The sequence below is a fragment of the Phaseolus vulgaris genome, chromosome 9 (genome assembly GCF_051622355.1).
Source record: "Phaseolus vulgaris cultivar YP4 chromosome 9, ASM5162235v1, whole genome shotgun sequence".
NCBI lineage: Eukaryota > Viridiplantae > Streptophyta > Magnoliopsida > Fabales > Fabaceae > Phaseolus > Phaseolus vulgaris.
Window position 1 is genome coordinate 25,827,184 of NC_143506.1, and position 21,827 is coordinate 25,849,010.

Sequence of the window (21,827 nt, forward strand, 5' to 3'; positions counted from 1 at the left end):
GCCAATTCTTGTAATAATCATCTTAAACTTATCAAATCTTATTTGTGATACATTTTCTTATTTAGATTTCCATTTTTCAATTCCTAAGTTACTCTTTTAATTGATTTGTAATTTTACACAAGGATTAAAACTTCATAGAAAAGTATTTCATCACACACAAAATAAAATCAAATATGTATACATTCTAATCATATTATTTCTTAAAATATAGTATATTATTTTTAATCATTTTAGTCTGAAGTATATTATTTTCGATGCTAACTTATAGTTGTTTAATTAAATGCACCTCCAAGAGTTTGGTACATAATACATATGTTTAGAATTAATTTGTAATATTTACTCAGTTAAACCGAGGGGATTCCAAAACCATAAACCCTGAAACTGAACAAGAAAGCATAGTTTGGAACCGCTGAAGAGCGAAAGGCATGTGTACCCTCGAACCCGACGTCGTTGCCGTCCGCGGCTACGAGCTACGCCTCATTCGCTGCACCCTCGGTCCTTCGCAGCCGTCGGATATCCGCCACGACCAAGAATCCTTGGATGTCCTCATCAACGACCTCTTGAATTCCATCGAGTGTGGCAGCTACGTCGAAGCACTCACCTCCGAACCCTCATCCACCGTATTCCAACTAGGCGGTCATTACTCGCTTCCACTCGACGCCCCTGACCGACTCTACTCCGAGTTGGTCCACCGCGCTGAATCCTTCATCACAGACGCCGCCACTAACGCCGCCGAACAGCGTCGCAGGGCGGTAATTGTCATGTGCCTCGCGGTTGCCGCATTTCTAGGGTTCACTCAAGCAAACTTCACCGGGTAAAATTTCAATCGCCACTTTATCTGTACTTTTTTTTTGAATTTGGAAATGAAACCGTTTCAACTCTAGGCCTTTGAAAGGAACAGAGCTACCGAAATGTCCTCTGTGTTTGGATGGTAGTGATGAATGGGAAAATTGGGCGCGGAATCAGCTTATGTCTGCTGGTTCCGACTTGCTTGGGAAGTTCTCGAATCTTCAGGTACTCGTGTCATGTATTTCACGCCGAACATGACTCAGCTCAAGTTGATAATTCGTAACGTGTTGTTGCTTTTCTTTTTTTTAGTATATAGTTTTTGCCAAGATGTTGCTTATGCGGATGAAGGATTTACGCGTTGAGATTGGAAGCCTGTCGTGGTGGCTTGCGAGGGTTTTGCTTCTTCAACAGAGAGTTTTGGATGAGCGGTCTTCGTCCTTGTCTGATCTCTTGCATGTCTACATGGGTGAAGCTTTGCAGCAATTCGGCACTTCGGAAGTAGTTCGGAGTTACTGGGAGGATGGTTTACGCAATGGCGAGAGCTTGGATATTGTCTCCATGCTTCATTTAGAGTCTGGCATTATGGAATATAGATATGGACGAGTTGACTCTTGCAGGTTAGTTGTTATGAACAGTGAACCGTGAATTATGTGATGGTGTGCTTCAAAATGTTTCCTATCAAAAGGTGATATGTGGGTTCTTAGCATTTATGAAAAATGTCAATGATGATTGTGTAATGTTTAATGTGCAATTGGAAGGACTATGTTCTTCTTGCTGGCTAAATAGCAATATCCCAATAACAATATTTTCATTACTCTGTGATATTAATTTTGGTGGTTCCTTTACTTTTCCGGTTTATCAATGTGTTACGTAATTTAGAAAGTGGAATTGAAACTAACTGAAACTTTTTCACGGGGAAAGGGAGAGTTGGTTTGGACAGAAGTTGTATTGTATTTACCTTTTCATGTTTTCGGTGTGCTTGCATTGCATAAAGTGGTTCATCTTTGTATTCTTACATTTATTTATCTTCAATAAAAAGAAATCTATTGATATATAAAGTTGGGGTGAGGGACTTGATGAGACGAGCTTGATTTACCAAAATTCCATCTTGTTTTTACTTTATTTTATTTTTTTCGATAGTTTTTATAGGAAACAATGAGAAGTTGTTTTCATAATTTCCTACACAATATATTTAAACACAGGAAAATAAACAAAACAAGGTGATCCTTTTGTAATTAAAGTCAGCATTGGTAATAAATGAAAGTAGAAACACTTTCTGAAGTCAAACACCTCCAAGTATGTTCTAAGGTATTTCTGGAGTGCTATCTATATGCTGAAATATTACTTTTGATTCTCCTGTGGTATCTTTCTATTATGAAGTACATTGTCCTCTCAGGATGCATTTTGAGTTAGCTGAGATGGCAGCTGGGCTTCAGCTTTCAGTTACTGGGGTACTAGGTTTCCGTTCTGTACATCAGGTAAGCATAGTAAATGCATGATATATATCATTTGTCATGATACTTATCTTTTAATATGTAACTTTTGAACATAGGCAGAGCCTAAGGCGCAGATGGTACTTGTTACGAACACAAGTACATCAAATGTGGATAATGTAATGGGTACTCATATCCAAACATGTGATTCCAACAATGGTGAAGATAACTGGAATTTGCATCAGTTTGAAACCTCTGAGGCATCTGACATACTTAGAATACCGAAGTTGTTAGAAAAGGATGACTCTAAAACTAAGTCACAAGGCATGGAAAGTGGTGCCCATGTTACTCCAAGTTTGTCAGCAACACAACAAGCTGTAATTCTGGCACATTGTCTTCTAATAGAGAAGAGCTCCCGACAAGACGAATTGCAAAGTAGGTTACCTAAATTTTAAATTTTATACATTCATACATGATATTATGTCTAGCTTTTGCATACTTGGATACATGAATCCCCTCTTTAATCTTCCAATTTTAAAACTACTTCTGCTATGGGATTACGTGGTCTTGTAGCCTATCATGTCATTCTGCTAAGCTCAAAGAAGTGAAAAAAGTGTGGAAACTGGATCAATTCAATATAAATTTTGGTTTACCTTGTTTTAACTACTTTTCTTCTAGATTACTGATGTAACCGTGCAATTGTATTTCAATTTATGTTTCTAATTCATTCATACATACTTAGGGGCGCTTGTTCTATGATATCATTTTTCATTTCTAGGAATCATATTTGGTCGGTATTTAATAATTTTAAATGGATTAAATTTATTTAATTTTGAAATTGAAAAAAAGAAAAAAAGAATTTAGTGGAAAAAGGTAGTTATTGTGAACAATAACATCCATTGACATGGAATATCAGATATCTATTCCCTTCTCATTAGAATGGAAACAATTTAAAATGTGAAGAGGCCATTTTCCTTGGAATAACAATGTTAGGGTTATATTTTCATAATCAAACAAACATAGGAATATTTATTCCCATCTTCATGTTATTGGATGTGAAAAAAGATGAGTTGAAACAACGCTCCTTTAATTTAAGAGCTGAACCACTTAGTAGTCTGTTTCCCTTTCCCCTCGTCTTTTACTTAGAGCGAAGCTGAATTCATTTGGTATTGTATTCTAAAGTCCACTTATTTTCCTGAAAAGAGGAAAATACAAAATGTTTACAATCTAGCTAATAGTTCATTCAATTATTGGCCCTTCACTTGATTTCAGGATGGGATATGGCACCTTACATTGAGGCAATTGATTCCCAACATTCTTTTTACTTCACTGTAAGTAGACAAAAATCTACAACTTATATTTGTTTAAAAATTAGGCTTTTCTGTACAACACAAACAATTTTTTTAATGCATAAAGTGTTTATTTTCCTTATAGTGTGTTTGGATAGGTATTTTTAAAAGAGAGTAATTCATTTTTATAAAGAATTTAAAATGCTTTATTACAAAATATGTTGTTTGGGTTTGAAATTTCAAAGAAATTGAAGATCTAGAATTTTATAGAATTTGAAATTCTTCATATTCTCAATTTCATGTTTCTTCTATTCTTTTTATATTCTTTCGTAAGCTTGATTTTGGTCGGGACGTCATCAACTTGATTAAAACCGAGACATTGTTGGCTTTGTCAAGGTTTGAGTATCATAATCTCAACATTGTATTTTGATAAATGTTCGGGATGATTTCTTTTAGACTAAAGATGATTGTGTTTATTTTTGGCGACATTATCAGGGTTATTTTACTGCTGATATTAAGCCAAAGTTATTTTCCAACCAACATTAGTTAAAGTTTTCTCGGTCAATTTTTAACTATGTTTCTTGATTGACATTAAACATTTTTTTTCCAATTCATGTCAACTGATGTTATTTTTCTGGCCAATGTTGGGAGGATTACTTTTCAGTTGATTATATTAGGGTTTTTTTTGTTGTTGTTGTTAATAAGAGTTTTTTTTTTCTTTGCATTGTTAGGATTATTTTGTTGTTGTTGTTGTTGTCAACCACTATTATATCTTACTTGATACTAGTTAGGGTTTTCTCAACCAATGTTGGGTAGACTATTTTTCTTTATATGTGAACTAGAATTTTCTGATTGATGTGTGTTGTGACTATTTTTTTGTTGATCTCTGAGGTAATTATTTTTTTTATCATCGACACCAATGTTGTTCTTTGGCAATAGTTGTTAGAATTTTTTTTTCCTAATGTCGATTGAGAAAACTTTTGACAAAAAACAATCCTAGTTAATGTTGGCCAGAAGTTGTTCTAAATAGGATTGTTTTTGGTCAATGTCATCAGCTTGGAGATTTTTTCAGTTGATATCAATGAAAAGTTGGTGAAAAAAAACTTCAATCAACAATGATGTAAAACAACCTCGAATAATGTCATCCTAAATACTTTTGGTTGACATCAAATGAAAACAATCTTAACCGGCGTCAACCGAAAATAGGTTTTTTCAATGTTAGTTGATTTTTTTTTTGACGAACCTTGCCCGAAAAATAAGATCAACAAAGATCAACTAAAAAAGATAATCAATATTGATATTTTTGGATTATTGACAATTGTTTGATATATATATATATTTTTTTTTTTGCATTTGGTGATACTTGAAATACTTTATTCAAACAAGAAAATTAAAATTCAATAAATTTGAATTGCCTTATCTGAACAAAACATTTTGGAAATGAAACAATTTGAAACGAGATAAATGCAAATTTAATATACTGTAAAGTTTGTAAACCATGTCATGCATTTGATGTTTTTCTCTTTCCTGGTTTAGATACGGTGTTTATGTGATAATTTACGTATTCGGTGGGAGTCATCTCGTAGCCGAACTAAGGAGCGTGCCTTACTGATGATGGATAACTTGGTATGTGCCATATTTGGTTAGCATGTTAACTTGGGAATTATAAAAGTATATTGTTTTGACACTTTATTTTCTTATATGTCTATTGCAACGAAAGGTTGTCTTATTTTTGTGACAAGAAATGGTCATTAAGCTTTCCACACACACACACACACACAAAAGAGAGAGAGAGATTAAACTACCAAATTCATGTAATTATTTTCTGTACTTTATGGTTTGTGTGACCTAAATTGGAATTTGGGTTACAATTAGTGTGTTCTAGATACCTTGAATAGTTGAAGGACTTTGGGGTATGTGAACTTAAATGAAATTACAATCATGGTGTCAGGTTCAACCTGCATGTTAAAGTGTGACATATCCTCAAGAAGGTAGCTTCAATAAAAATATAAGAGTGATGTGCCAAAGAATACACAAGAAATATAGTTTTGACTGTATGAGCAGTTAATTTATCTTTACTTGGCGAAAGATTGGTCATACACAAAACGATTGGAACCAAAGACACAAGAATCTTATAGACATTACTTAGATACAAGAGGGAATGGGAGACTTGGTTACTTAAAAGAGAGCGTAACAATACCTAACAGTTCAGAATAATCTTCTTTGAAAATAACATTAAACATTATGATAAAGCATAAAATAAAGTTGCAAATATTTATAACTGAATAATTGATTACTTGGACCCAAATATTTCAATTAACTATTTCAAAGAGAATTCTAACTGACAAGTGACCTTACTTGAGTTGAGGATTTTGAACCCAACTGAGAACCAATCTATATGGGCCCCTTCACGAGGGACTCGTAGCAAACAATCAATGATAGGGTCATGAACTTCTGTTCCGGTGGAATCAGCAATGATGGTATCCAAGAATTAGCATTGGCTAATTGTGTCAACAACTGCAGTAAGATAGGGCACAGGAATGGAGGTCCTAGTCCTAGATCACGAAGAAGGTGGGAACATGCGTCGATAATGTTGAAAAGCTTAAGAGACTTGGTGGATTTGTGAATGTGGAGTAAATTGCACTTTACAGATGCTTAGGAATACACATACACACACAAATATATATATATATATATATATATATATAATTGATTACAATTTGATATTTACAAAATATTAAATGGCAAGAAAACATCACCAGATAGGGAATATGGGAAATCTGATAACTTCAATCCAAACCAATTCAAACCAGGAAATTCAGATTGGTCCGGATCAAATTGAAAAAAATGTAAGTTTGATCAATTCGGATCTTGATTTTGAGGACCCAGATCAATCTAATAAACTCAAATACATAATATCTTTTATTTTTTATTTTATTTTATTAACCTTTAGGGGATGTTTGATACAAGAAAAAAAAAGTTTTGAGTTAAATTTTCTTTACATTACTTTTATTAGATCATATAATGTGGAAACCATTTAAGTTTCTGGTAAAAATATGAATTTTGTGGTAGAAATTTAAGAATATTTATGACTAACTAAACAGATTCTAGTCATTCCTTGGAATCATGATTCCCAGTCGTGCAAAATTTCTTTTAGAGTTTCAATCTTTTTATAGCCCAGTCAATTTATTAGATGGCATTCATCATAATCTCACTTTTTGTTCACATTTCACAATAAATTGTTAATTTGTTTTTTTTTTAATTATGTTTTTAATAATAAATGTGTGGCTTGATCAAATCTTATTATAGTTAGATTGGTTTGAAGACCCAAAATACGAAAAACCTGACCCAAAACAAACAAACCAAATAAAATTGATTGCTTTGGATGAAAATGTCACAAACTCAAACAGACCCGTCTGGTATTCACCACTGTTATTCCGTCTGTAAAATCCGAGATTTACCTGAAACCCTCTGTAGATTCTATTTTTCTTCTTAAAGCTACAACTACTATTGGTGTTTTTTGTTTGTTCTATGATATAGGATTTAAGTGGTAAAGAAAAAGAAACCGTGACAGGAAGAAAGAGAGGAATAACAGAATATGGAGAGTAGAGAGATGAGAGAACTACACACTGCACTTCTATTATTATTCCAGTCTCAGTCTAAAATATGCAACAACCATGCTTTACAGGCAGCTACCCAGCAACTATAAAATAATACTGACAGTAGCTGATTGACTAACTGAAATCATTTAGCTATATATATATTTATACAACATCTTACTACATATTCCATTTCGTTTGGGGTGTGTTTGGATAAATAACTTTATTAAGCACTTATTCAATAAACTCTTACCACATAAATTCTTCAAATGAGTTTATGATATGAATTTGGTGATTTTCATAAACCCAAATAAGTTCCACATAAGCTCTTCCAAATATGTCAATCCTTTTCTGAGTGGACGCTTTGAATTTGAGAGACTAATGCATAACTTGTATAATATTTACACATAACAGGCATCTTCCACTGCCTGAAGATTCGGTAAGGTTAATTACGTCTAATATTGTCTATTAAATGTAATTGATCACAGTTTTTTTATATCCTTCTACACGTTACAGTGAGTGAGTTGTTTGTTTTGATTTGGTTATTGTACCTGATAAAAATATACTTCATTTTTGCAGGTTAAACGTATATATGAATCTTCACCATCAATAGCAGAAAGAATTGCTTTCAGTTATGCTGTTTATATGCCTAGTATTCCTGCATTACGGAAGTAAAAACTCCTGCTCTGTAATTGTTTTTGTATTTTAGCTTTAATAAAATCAGATGGCTCTTCAACTTTCTTGTTTCTTTGTTTTTATTCCAATTTCAGGGAATATGGGTTGCTTTTGGTGCGATGCGGTTTGATAGGGGAGGCAATGAAGGAGTTTGAAGATTTAGAATTATGGGATAATCTTATATACTGCTACAGGTATAATAAAAGTAAAATGAATAAAGCAGTGATTTTCTCTCCTCTCATTATTCACCTTTCATTAGCAGTGATGTTCATTTGATATTTGATTTGCAAAACAGTCTGTTGGAGAAGAAAGCAAGTGCTGTTGAACTTATCAGGAAATGTCTCTCCGAAAGACCAAATGATCCTAGGTTATGGTGTGTTACTTTGACTTGCTTATTTTGTTTTCTTATAATGGGATTGTGATTACTTTTGAACAACATCTACTCTGACATTTCTCCAACAAATAGTGCAGCATATTTTTACAGAGTCAATTAAAATTTATCATGTTACAATTGATGTATGCTCCAAAAGCGCTTTATTAGAATTGTTGATTATTATTACAAGATTTTATTATAGAAGAAAGTTGGTACTTTGCAATGATAGGAGGGTAAGGTAAAAAATTTGGACTGCTCTCCTTTGGTTTTGCCTAATTTCAGTGTCACCTTGTTGATTAAAAAAATCTGTTTACTTTTTAAAACAGAGGTCTGGAAAAGAAGTCTTTCAGCCATATGACCATTATTTAAATAGCTCAAGGTCAGTCAGGGAGGACTCAGGATTCATATCAGGAGCAGAAAACGAAATATATTAAACATGAGAATTTCAGTAAAGAGATAAAGGAAAGACAACTCTAGTTATAAGAGGATTTAATCTACTTAACACATTCCTATGCATTCCTTAAATTTAGAAATTTTCCAGCAGCCCATAACCCTGTCAAGTTAGTACATACCTAATTTCTTTTATATTAATATTAGGGGTTGATCAAGAAGACAGCTTCGCCATATTATATGGTTTCTCTTGTTAGTTTTTAATTTCAAACAGGCTGTATAGGAATGGAAACCTCATGTTACTTACCATAAACATATTTAGGGTCCCCTAAGATGTTTGGAATAAATATGGTTTTAAGATTGTATAATGAAGTGATGTATTCTATAATTTTTTATATAAAGCAGAAACCTTTTTTTTTGTTTAATTACAACTACAGGAAACATTTTTAATTTTAAAATTTAGCTATAATTTTTGTCCTTTTTGTTTCCAAAAGCTAAAGTTGCTTCTAAAACTAATCAGAAATCTAAGTGTTATTTTTAGGTTTTTGATTTTTTTTTCAAAAGCATAAACAAACACTAAAAAAGTGATGCCACACTAAAAAAATAAAAGCTTTTTCCCCCATGGAAAAGCTGAATCAAACCATCTCTTAAGCAGAAAACTATGATCACATAGGTGACTTTGACGATTGATCTATCTTGTCTATTTTCTACATTGATAAACTTCATATTAGTTCTAATTTATGTGGATAAAGACAGAAAATAGAAGTTGAAATTCGAAGCTAAATCTTCAGGTCCATCAGTTCTAGGTTTCAAGAAGGATCCTGAAGCCAACTTGAAGTTCTAAATGCTATGATCTCTTTATTTTTTGCCCATGAGATAAGGTTTATAGTCATGTATAGTATGTGTAAAACAGACAAATAATGAGGCAGATATCAGGCCTTAAGTTCAATGTTGCAACTATGCTTGCTTGCTAGTTGTCCATATTTCAGTGTGAACTTCTGCCCATATTTGAATATTCGTGTAAAGGAGTTGCCATATAGGAGATATGTTTTATATTCAGTATTGCATATATATAGTGTATACGAAAATACAGTTGAATTTATGATAGTCATATTGACACAACTCGCAAGTGAGTTATTTTGTCAACTAATTAAAGCACAAAAGGATGAAGTGAAGTGTCATTGTTAAACCACAAGGTAGCAAAGTAAAAATGAGAGGAAACCTTGAATTACTCCAGGATAAAACAAAATAAAACGTTAGATAAGAGAAAAAGCTGTAGTTAGACTCCCAGTCTTTGCCTGTCCTTTCAGAATTTACAATTATCATAATATAATAAAATTGTGATAAGAGCATCCAAGAGAAGCTAATCCCATCATATTCTATGTGGGGCAGAGGAACAAACTTCGGAGTACTGGTATTCTGATCCAGCCAAATATTCTTGAGGATTGAAATAACTGCCATAATCATAGCTGATATGAATATAAACATTGATGTTAAGTAAAACATGGTTCCCACTAACTTTGACTCTTCACATCAATCATCAACCTTTTAAAAAATAAAAAACTAACATTTTGAATGAAGTTGAAATAACTAAAGGCCTACCAAGAGCTATAAAACGCTGATTGTGTTTTTCAAGAAGAAAATCATGACATAAATACCATTGCATGTTATAACTTCTTTTCCCATACAATATTGATGCTAATTGATTTAAGAATGTGTTTAGATATAAGAAAATTGATTTATATTTTAGTTTGTGTGTGCTATTAGTTACTGATGGGCTACATATACAATTGATTTTGAATATCAATGAAAGTGTGGCTAAGAATATGCGACTGCCTTTGGATTATACACTACAATTTTGTACACATTTATTTGTGCCAGAATCTTATCTTACGCCTTGTCCTTTTAGTTAAGTCAGGCAAATTTTGGTGATGCCAATTCTAGTTATATTATTATTTTATTTTTTCCCTTTACTTAGTTGATATAAAATCAGCAACGATGGATGAATGACTTGCTATCCAATGTAAAAAAGTAGTAAGATTACAGAAGATTGCTTTGCATAATCCTTTTCATTCATGATAAAATTTTCTAGGTGCTCCCTGGGTGACACTACTGCTAATGATGCATACTATGAAAAAGCTCTGGAAGTTTCAAACAATAGGTCTGCTAGAGCGAAGGTGTGGCTGTGTGTTTTCATGTTTGTATACATGCATGTTTGTCTTCTACTTATTTTCTTGTACCATAGTTAAAAAAAAATGTTTACATTTTTCTTTCTTAATTGATCTATTTTTCTCGGATTGGCAGTGTTCTCTAGCTCGCAGTGCGTACCACCGAGGAGACTATGTTACATCTACAACTTTGTGGTGTGTGATGCGTCTTGATTCTTGAAGCATTACACTTTTATTATCGTTGTCTTTGCTATTAATGCATATAAAACATTTGTTGTTTCCACTATAATGTTTTTATTTTGAATGGTCTACTAAATATTATATCTTTTTGTTCATCAAATTCAGGGAGTCTGCAATGTCAATGAACTCTATGTATCCTAATGGTTGGTTTTCATTTGGGGCTGCTGCGTTGAAGGTAATTGTGTGAGGTCCACTATACTTCATTATTATTTATTTGCTTTTGCACTATTAGATTTGCAATAAAATGTTTATATGCATAACTATTTCACGTAGAAAAAGGGACAAATTCTCCTTGTAGGGAAAGTTTGAATTCCCATAACGAAAGTGACTATTGCTATTGTTGATGTGGCAACAAGCTATGAAGTTTTGACTCGGCGTGAAGGCTCTGTTTCTGTGCTTCGGACACATCACCGACACGGACACACGAACAACACGGTGTTGGATACATTTGAGCAGAACACGACCCTATTTTTGGACATATCGGAGATGACACGGTCCACTGACTTGGTTATGGATTTAAAATCCTTTTTCTCAGCAAGCAAACCGAGTCACTGTAGTACAGTTGAGGGTTATCGTACCCACAAGGAATTAATGATTATCGCTATAGATATATCTTTCAAGATGAAGTGATGTGAAAACATAGGTTGATTGCATATATTTTATAAATAACTAGCTATAATAATACTACGATAATATTTAGGTCAAGAGGTGAAGCTTTGACAAATGCGGAAGTAAAAGAATATTAGTCCCTCTCTGTTTTGTTTTCTCATTTTTGCTTTCTCTTGTATGTCAAGCTAACGGGGAAAGTTTTACAGGCTCGGGATAAAGAAAAGGCCCTGGATGCATTTACTCGCGCTGTTCAACTTGATCCTGAAAATGGGGAGGCTTGGAATAACATTGCATGCTTGTAAGCAGTTCTTTCTTGTATTAAAAATATAGAAATACCTTATTTTGTTTAAGTGTATAAACCAATTTTTGTTACAAACCCTAACATTTAATTATGTAAAAGTATCCTTTCTGTTTTGGTTCCATCTGTATTCTGGCTACATACTAAGGGAAGTCATCCCCTTTGCTTAAATTTCAACCTGTCCATTCCTTGTTAGGTTTAAATTTGAGATCTCTAGCTAGTAGTATCTTCATACCTTTGTATAAACTGGATCAAAATTGCTTTCACCTCAGAGTTTGACATTCTAATGATTGATTTTCAAGCTTTCACTTTTTTGTTTACATTGGTTTCACTGTTGTAAGGAAAATTAGTAAACCAGTCACTTTTTTTCTTATGTTTTACTTAATATGCAGGCATATGATCAAGAAAAAGAGCAAGGAGGCCTTCATTGCATTTAAAGAAGCCTTGAAATTCAAGTTCCGTATTTATCCCTTCCATTAAACTTATTTTGCATCATAATCATACATGTATATGTTCACACACATACAACAATGTATTGGTTCATATATAATTATAACTTCCTTTGCATCCAGGGCGGAGCCAAAAGTTATTTTTATGATGAGCAACTTAAAATATCATAAGAAAATAAATTTTGATATTGGTTATAATATGTAAGAAATTTAATATATCTTCCAATACACACAAGAAAAATATAATTACATTAAGTATATGAGATACTAACTAACAAGTTTGAGTAGTACACAAGTGCAATAACCAATGGCAAATGACAAAAAAAATAGAAGAAAACACAAATAATAGCAACAATTAACAAGAGTAGCATCCCTTATCTTCAAAAAAGAGATGAAACCAGTAAAACAGACTGCCACCAATAAGCCACTTATCTTTTAAGTGCCAATAAGATGTATCCACATTATTTTTAGGCTGTCCCTCATAAACTTGAGTATTTTCAATCGAGTTCTATTATTTTTTTTTCTATTGAGTACTACAAAATTTTATATTTTCCAATTGAGTTCTTGTCACTTAATATTTCCATTATCTGGGTGATGTGATCGTTATCTTGTCCCGCCATCATCTTGCTTACTTTCTTCCCGTGTTGAGAAATGTGAGATTTTGTGGTTAATATAAAATGATATTACCATTAATGTAAAACGAAAAGTGACTTTATTGTTTTCATTGAAAAATGTTGAATAACGAAGTCATCATGCTCCCTGATGTCTTCCATTGATGTAAGTGACAATGATTAAGGGACTTTCGCTGTCACTACCATTGATGTAGGTGACAACAATGACAATCCCTTATTATCCAACACGTTAAATGAAAACAATAAAAGTCACTTGTCGTTTTACATTAACCATAATATCGTTTTATATTAATCACAAAACTTCATAGTTTGTAACACATGGAGACAAGTAAGCAAGATGATGTGGCAAGATAACAATTACGTCACCTAGTTAATGGACAAAATTAAATGACAGGAACTCAATTGAAAAATATAAATTTTTTTGAGTACTCTATTAAAAAAACATTTAACAGGGACTCAATTGAAAATATTCAAATTTATGAGGGTTTAAGCTTTACTTTTTATACACTCCCTTTGTCCCTGTTTTCATCATGCATACATGGATGCAATATATGTATTGGCTCATAATGATTGCAAATTTATTCTCTATCACAATGATATTTGGTAACACAGACGAAACAGCTGGAGAATGTGGGAGACCTATGGCCTTGTTGCTGTTGACATTGGCAATATCAGTCAGGTATCTGCCATTTTTGGTTTCTCTTCCTTTGTTGGTCAAAATAAGTGCGATACATATGGTCTTATATTGCTTGAAGTAATAGAATGATGACAAATGTTTTTTCTTTTGGAGTTTTATTCTCTATCCTGCATGCTATATGTCTTGTTGCCATCTTCCTTGGGCTATGTTTAGATTGAATGAAAGAATGAATGCATTAATTGCCTTGTCTGGATTTTATGAAAATGCATGAAGTAGTTACCTAGTGAAATGGTCTATTCCATCCAATCACCAGCCCTTGTTTGGGGGTATGTGATTGAGCTAACTTTTGTTCAAATTTTATTCCATTCACTCATCATAGATATCCTAGATGGTTACTTATTTAAGCATTAAAAAAGTGATTTCAAGATTGTGTAGAAATTTTGTTTTGGATGTTTTATGAAATACTACCAGTTTCTCAAAAGAAGTCTTAAAGACCTAGTCTTGTTTGAAATTTCATATTATTGCCGATAATAAGTTCCATCAGTGAAACGATGTATTGTTGTTTTCTTAATACCTAGCAAAATGAATATAATTGATGAAAACATTGAGCATGTAGCAGCAATAGCTGAATTTATAGGAACTCAATTTCCTCAACATATTAAATTTAAATAAGCACATTTAAGATAATAAAGGCGTTTCCTTTAAAACTCAGCATTTAAAATGATTTTATTTAAATATTACAAATATATAGTTTCAGTTCTACATTTTTATCTAATTTCATGTTCAACGTTACTGACTTCATTCATATGGGTCTTGCAAACATACAAGGTGCTTGATAAAGCTCATAAATTCAATGAATATATGTTGACAGGCTGAGCTTATGAGCCTTCTATAAACTTTAGCTTTTCTAAATTCCTGTGTAATTTCATGCTCAACGATATTGACTTCGTTCATATGGGTCATACAAACATACAAGGGGGATTCATAAAGGTCGTTAGTTCAATGAATTTATGTTGATAGGCTTAGCTTATGACAATGGTTTATGACCCATCTATAAATTTCTTTAGCTTCCTAAAAGTAAGTTTTGCTTTCATATGGCTCTTTCACAAGCTTGAGCCAAACACCTTTAGTTTTCAGAGTTGGTGCATGTATGATAAGCTCAAATAAGCTGTGGAAACTCTTCCAATTGTCCCCATAGTGTCGAAAGCTGAAGCTGGTATATATAGTGGAAAACAATGATTTTGAAGGCCCTTATAGTTTAGCAATTAATTTTAAATTTTTAACATGACTTAAAATTCAAGTGCGTTGTACCAAGAAATAGCCCTAGAGGCATAACTTCTTTTGGTCGTTCATTGATTAGTTTGATAAAATTCTGTTAGGCACTGGAAGCTGTCCAGATGATTTTGGACATGACCAATAATAAGGTAGTAGATTCTGAATTATTGGAAAGAATCACAACGGAGCTGGAAAAGCGGGTTTCAACAAGCAATGTGCCTCCTTTGATAACTGAAAATGAGCCTAAAGCAGATCAATTCTGCGTTGTCGATTCCGGATCAGTATCTATTGCAGGAAGATCACGTGAAACTGAACAATTATTATTATTTCTTGGAAAAGTTTTACAACAGGTACTCAATTCTATTAAGAACCTGTTTTCCTATATCCATTCTACTTAGTCAAGTGATTGATGAACATTCACCATCCACAGGTGATGGCATCAAACTGTTAGACTGCCAGTGACAGAATGAGAGTGCAATTGAGTGTTGTCTGTTCTGCAAGTAAAATAAAGATTAATATTTAATACTCTGGTGCAGATAGTTAAAAGTGGGAGTGGATGTGGACCTGATATCTGGGGCTTATATGCCAAATGGCACAGAATTAATGGAGATCTCACTATGTGTTCTGAAGCCCTATTAAAGCAAGTTAGGTCACTCCAGGTAAGTCGATTTTCATATCATAAAATACTCCTCAATTCGTTTTTAATTGTTGGATTTTTGGAAGATTTTGGTTTCCATTTATCTTTCTCTTTCAAAGTTCAAGATAACGTTAATGACTTTTTTTTATTAATTATATTCTTATTCTCTACCTAGTCTTTAATCAATTAATACACACACACGTTCATTATAATGTAAGAGTAAAAAAAAGGGAAAATATTTATTAGGATAAAAAAAATATTGCATTTCTTAATTTCTACGTAACAAAACCTTAAAAGATAATAAAAAGAAATAGAGAAAGCACTTAACATACATTTATTTATATCATACAATGTTTCCTTCGACATTTATTGACATTTTTATTTTAGAATTATAACCCTAAGAAAGAGTAGTGTTAATTTGGATTATGTGTATGTACACAAGAAGAATAAGATTTGTAAACCAATGTTTCACATCGAAGATCTCTGCAGTTACATAGCAACAACGATATAGATATACAAATAAACATCAGATGAAGTGTTCTTGTTCGTTGATGTGTTGTTTTCTGCAGTTTTAACCAAATTGGGGACCAAGCAATGTTATTATTTATTAATTATTAAGAGCAATCGCTGAAATCCCTTATACATCTGTAGCGACAATTTTAATATCCTATTCACGACTATGATTGATTGTATTCTTTCAGGGATCTGATACATGGAAGGACCGAGACCGCTTCAAAAAGTTTGCAAAAGCATCTTTGGAGCTTTGCCAGGTGTACGTGGAAATTTTTTCATCTACTGGTAGTATTAAACAATTGTCTACGGCTGAGATGCACCTGAAGAATGTCATCAGACAGGTGAGAGGGTTGAAAAAAGTCTACTTGTATATAAATCTATCTTCTTTGCTTGTCTTGCCCATCCCGTGAAAGTTTTTATAATTTGTTACTTGTATGTTCAGGCTGAGAGCTTTTCCGATACCGACGAGTTCAGGGATCTTCAGGCTTGCTACGATGAAGTGAAAATTAAAATCCAATCGAACTCAATGCGTGGCTAAAATCTCGTTGAAGGTTTCATTTGATTTATCATGCAAGTTCTAACCCAAAGGTTTGACCTGATGTCATCTTTATTGGAGCTGATAGGTTATTAATTTTCATCCACAGGAGACGTCGAGAGGTTGCTGTCAGAATCATGGATGTGGCATACATCACCGATTAGAGTATGTACTGCATATTAATCCTTTAATGATAGCGCAATTTTTTTTTTTCATCCCCTTACCGCAGGGCCAAATTACATAATTAACGTGGAATTGCTATATTTCAATTATTTGATTTAATTTGGTTTGGTTTAATGAACTCATTTAGAATTATGATAAAGATAAAGTATGATAGCGTAAATGATTTATCTTTTGTTCATATGCATTAGCTCGTATGGTCCAACGGCTACAATTTAATTTTAACTAAAGGTATCTAAACCAAATATAACATCAATATTTGGGACAAAAAACTAAAGCTTAGTAGTCTTAATTCTTGAATATTAATTCTTAGAATAAATACTAATAACGTGAAAGGTTTTTTTATATTACTATATAACTACAGAGTATGCACACTAAATTTGTTTATTTTTATAATTAAAAATATTATCAATGATCAACGATACACTAAATTTGTGTATCGTCCCGGACTTAGAGATCGGTATCAGACTGATCAAGTGATACTCCACTGTAGTATATAAGTTAAGCGAGAGAAGTCTAACTGTTAACTAAGGCTAAAACGCCCTTTAGGCTATGAATTTGTTGGTCAGGGAGCGGTCTCGTTAACATGTTTAACATGGTTAACAAAATATCAGGAAATACCCTTTGCCTCTCGAATTATTATCCAATAGAGTGCTCAGACGCATGTTCAACTATTATCAATATGAGGAGTCGTACACATATGAAAGAGGTAAATGACTGACAGGATGAGTGATTGCTCTATCTCGTTTCCTTTTTAAGGGTGAAGACAAGGGTTTTTTTCACTTTTAGTGTTAGTATCTTCGAAAAATTGAGCGTATTATGTGGTGAGAAGAATGTGAAGAGACCTTTTTTAAAATTAAAAGAATACTTCTCCAATTCTTCGTTGAAGGGAAACAAAGGCCATTTTTTTTTATTAGCAAGGTGTTACAAGGCGCTGAAACTCGATAGGAAAAGATAGAAGAAGCAACACTAACATTAGTTATAAAAGTTAGGCAACTATGACACTATTTTCAGAGTTATACGGTTATGATTATAACTGATCTCCCAATTAAATAAGTATTCAGAAATTATTAGGAGTTATTAAATAAGTATGGATGTGTAATACAAGATTTCCAATCCTAATAGGAAAAGTGAAAATGAATGCTTAATTTCAAGTGAGTAAACAAAATTTCATACACATAGAATTATGTGGAAAGTCGTATTTGATGAAAGTCATGTCACGATAAGATACTCTTGAAGAAAAAATTGCAAAATTCGATCAAGTTTATTGTGATTGATTAGTTAAGGTTGAATGATAAAATAGTTCTTTAGTTGTTAGAATTCGACTTACAATATGAACTTTGAAGTCTTATCAAGAGTCAGGTATTGACAGGCTTTATAGCATAAGACACCTCGCCCTCTAACGTGATCGAGCAGGAAGGCTTGAAATGGGTCTTATTAGTGGGTGGTGCTACTAATCTCAAAGGTAGGGTTGTAGGTATAACTCTAAAAGGACTTAATGGGTCATTATCGTTTAATTACTTCGAATCTCCTTCCTTCTTTCAAGGTGAGCAATAATCATGTCGAGTATGACACATTAATAGTTGGAGGAATGCTTTTAGCTATGGAGATGAGTGTCCAAAGTCTTATAGCAAAAAACGACTCATATTTGGTCATAGGACAAGTCTCTAGTGAATTTCAAGCCAAGGATGGTCATAGGACAAGTCTCTAGTGAATTTCAAGCCAAGGATCCTCACTTGGTTCGGTATCTGAGATATGTTTGATCCTTATTAGAAGTATCTTACTCTTTTGAACTTTTGCATGTAACTATGGATCAAAATTCTTGAGTCCATCTATTATCAAAGCTCACTAGCTTTTTTAAGCCATAAAATTATTAATTGGTAATTCAAGAAACACTAAAAGTTCCTACCGTGGCAATCAATGAACTCGATGGTGAACAGGTATTGGTGCTCCAATTAACTGGAGAAGAAACGAGGATGACACCTTATGTATGGTACTTAATGAATATGGTAGTACTAAATTATTCCAAGAAAGCTTAAGTTATGGGAGAACGCTTGTTATTTCACCGTGGTGGATGAATATATTTTCAAACACGACTATTCCCGACCCCTGCTTAAATGTTTGACTCCTCCTCAAGCAAATGGAGGTATTGATAGAACTCTATATGGGAATATGTGGAAGCCACATTGGGGGACGAACACTATGTAGGTTACTATTGGCGGACCTTGAAAGAAAACTGTATGGCCTACATGAGGAAGGGTGACCAAGTCAAGCAAGTATGCCACAACCTCGACATAAAACAAACTTTCACGTTTGTCGAACATCCTCATACAAACGAACAAGGTAAAACTTTTAATGAGTAAATATTATGAGGTTTGAAAACAAGGTTACTGGCATCTAATGGTAGATGGTCAGACGAAGTCCTGAAGGTGTTGTAGTCTTACCACATAACTTTTAAATCAACAACCTGAAAAACACCATTCATACAAGTATACGATATTGATGCTTTGATATTGATTGAGATATTCTAGTCTTCTTTTTTGAGTGACTAACTTTCTCCCTCAATCAGAGGAGGATATCCAAACAAACTTCTATATGATTGATGAAGCCAGGGAGTGTGCCAAAATAAGAGGAGAAACTTTGTGGAGTTAAAACATAAAAACAAAGTTATGCCAAGACACTTCAAGGTATTAGACCTTGTACTACGAAGAACACAACCCAACTAGATGGAGAATAAGCTTTTCCCAAAAATGGGTTGATCCATATAAAGTATGAGAAGTCGTAGGCATGGGAGCATATAAGCTAGAAAAGTTGGATAGGGGTTTAATCCCTCAGACACGAAACACAACAAATTCACATTTTTATTTAAGTTGAAGTTACGTAAACAAAAGCGTTACACTCATTTTGCTTGAGTTTTTTCAAAAACATTTTTTTCTTAATGATTTTCGTTTGCTACAATAATGTTCGATTTTGTTTACTAATTTCTTATCAGGAACAATGTATAAAAGTACAATGCTAATGAGGTAGCATTGACCCAACTCGACTGTAGGCTGGCAATGATCAACATTGACCCAGTTTGACACTAAGCTTGTTGACTGGACGATTATAGATCAAAGGTTTGACTAAACGTGTCTAAACAATGAAATTGAACGAAGGGTAAGATTATTATAAATGCTAAATCTAGATAACCAAAATCTGGGTGATTGTTAAGTGATCAATATTATTAAACAAATAATACTATCAAATAATTGGATGATCCTTTCTAGATTATTATTAATCAATCGGATGTTGGATGATTATCAAACAAATAATATTATCAAGTAATAAGATGATCCTTTCTAAATTATTGTTAATCAATCGAACATAAGATGATTACCAAATGATTAATATTTACTCTCAAACAACCTTGAACATCATGTGGCCAATTTACAATCACGATAAAGGTAACTTTAAATTATAAAGTCATTTCATCAAGTGCCAAAAAGGGTTTTGTTTTAATGTTAGGACGTTTCCAAATTTAGGCGTCAAAAGTTTTAAATAATAACATGTAGGCAAAGGGCGATCACAACGTTTGTCACTTAGTTATTAATTGTAAACCAAATAACGAAATTGGTGTAAAGCATAATATAAAATGGTTATTCAATTATATGGAATCTTTGTTAGAATCATCAGAAGACTGAACATGAACAAAACTATAAAATAAGCCTAAGTCAAATTAAAAGAAACACTATCAAGCTACTATTAGATACTTAAGTTCAAAATACATGTATTCTTCAGTACAAAGTATTATAAACTAATCATGTACTGAATATGTCATTTAAGGGACAGTCTCGTTAACATGTTATTGAAATAGCTAAATATTTGAATTCCAGAACTCTATTTTTCTGTTACTTCAAATTTATTGTTTTTTAATCTATTTTCAGTACTTACGACTATCAAGTAGCCTGGGACTTGACCCTTGTCTAGCTTTGAAAATGAGACTTGAACTCTCTAACTTAAAATAACTTTAAACCAGAAGAGATAATAATAAATATTTAAATTTACATTCTATGTCAATTAAACTCTTTTTTGCATGATAGAATTTCATACATAACCATCAACTACTCTTCTTGGATTTCTTATTACACTGGATTAAAAGTACTTTTTAATTTCATAGAATGTAAAAAAGTAAAAGTTTACTTTACATTTTTATAAGATTCTTGGAGGATCTTAAAAAATAATGTAACTTATTGATTAAAGTAAAATAAAATCGTATAATAAGGATTTTCGAGATGTCAAATGTAGTAATTACAAAAGGAAGCTCCTGTGTTTTCTTTTGCTGAAGTTGATGTAGTTTATCATTGTTATGAGCGATTAGCTTTATTAATTTAACTAAGAATCAGACTGGTGAGTGAATGATTTAGTAATTCGAAAAAGACTAAGTCAATAAATCCAAAAACTCAAGATATCTCGGTATTAGTGGAAAATTAATAAGGAACACGATCCAAGATGGGAAATAAACAAAATTAGGTATAGAAACTTATGTTTTGCCTTGTTACAGATTTCCTTAATTAACTAAACGAAATATTATTTTTATTTATAATAATGTAATTATCACTTGTTTAATGAGTTTATGCACTGTCAATTTTTTATGTTAAATAGATAAAGACAAAACATTTAAATATTCTTGCAAAAGTATAACTTACTTTGTTATCTATTATTAACTTTTAACTTATAAAGATATATATATTTTATTCATTTAATTTATTTTTATTCAATTCCATATAAGGTAAAATATGGTAGGTTGAAGAAAATTTGTCTTATTCTTTTAAAAAGTTAAACATCATTATATCTTTCAAGTTTTGTTTAGTTATAAGAATGAATGAAAAAGTATATTATTCTTAGTAGGTGTTTGGGTATGATGTCATGAGAATGACAGTGCGTTCTGGCTTGTTGGCTCACTCTTCCTCATCTCTCCTATCTTCAAAATCCAGAGATCTATTTGATTGGGTGGTTGACGTGTGGAGAGAAGACAGCCATGGAAGCAGAGAGAAATAAAAAGAGAAAGGAAAAAAAAGATAACCATTGATATCTTGGACTTCTGTCGGTTTCCTAACGTATATAGCT

At 32.6% G+C, this 21,827-nt stretch overlaps 1 protein-coding gene across 6 annotated transcripts; it reads left to right on the forward strand.

Annotated features, from left to right (window-relative positions):
• Positions 1–294: 294 nt before the first annotated feature.
• LOC137820605 (uncharacterized) lies at positions 295–20,064 on the forward strand. Of its 6 annotated transcripts, none has more exons than XR_011082653.2 (22): positions 332–814; positions 885–1,014; positions 1,099–1,406; positions 2,186–2,267; positions 2,342–2,657; positions 3,495–3,553; positions 5,048–5,137; positions 7,690–7,781; positions 7,881–7,979; positions 8,081–8,158; positions 10,641–10,725; positions 10,853–10,911; positions 11,062–11,131; positions 11,772–11,863; positions 12,256–12,318; positions 13,557–13,623; positions 14,961–15,206; positions 15,393–15,515; positions 16,195–16,347; positions 16,449–16,557; positions 16,651–16,706; positions 19,714–20,064. XR_011082653.2 is itself a non-coding variant. In XM_068624767.2 (21 exons), the coding sequence occupies exons 1-20, from the start codon at positions 426–428 to the stop codon at positions 16,542–16,544; spliced, it is 2,697 nt and encodes an 898-aa protein (XP_068480868.1). In that variant the 5' UTR covers positions 295–425; the 3' UTR covers positions 16,545–16,557; positions 16,651–16,863. The 6 variants fall into 6 exon arrangements, 2 of the variants coding, with proteins under 2 accessions (XP_068480868.1, XP_090151094.1); XR_016515433.1 differs by having other exon boundaries at positions 2,346–2,657; XM_068624767.2 differs by lacking the exon at positions 19,714–20,064 and having other exon boundaries at positions 295–814; positions 16,651–16,863.
• The last annotated feature ends 1,763 nt before the right edge of the window (positions 20,065–21,827 follow it).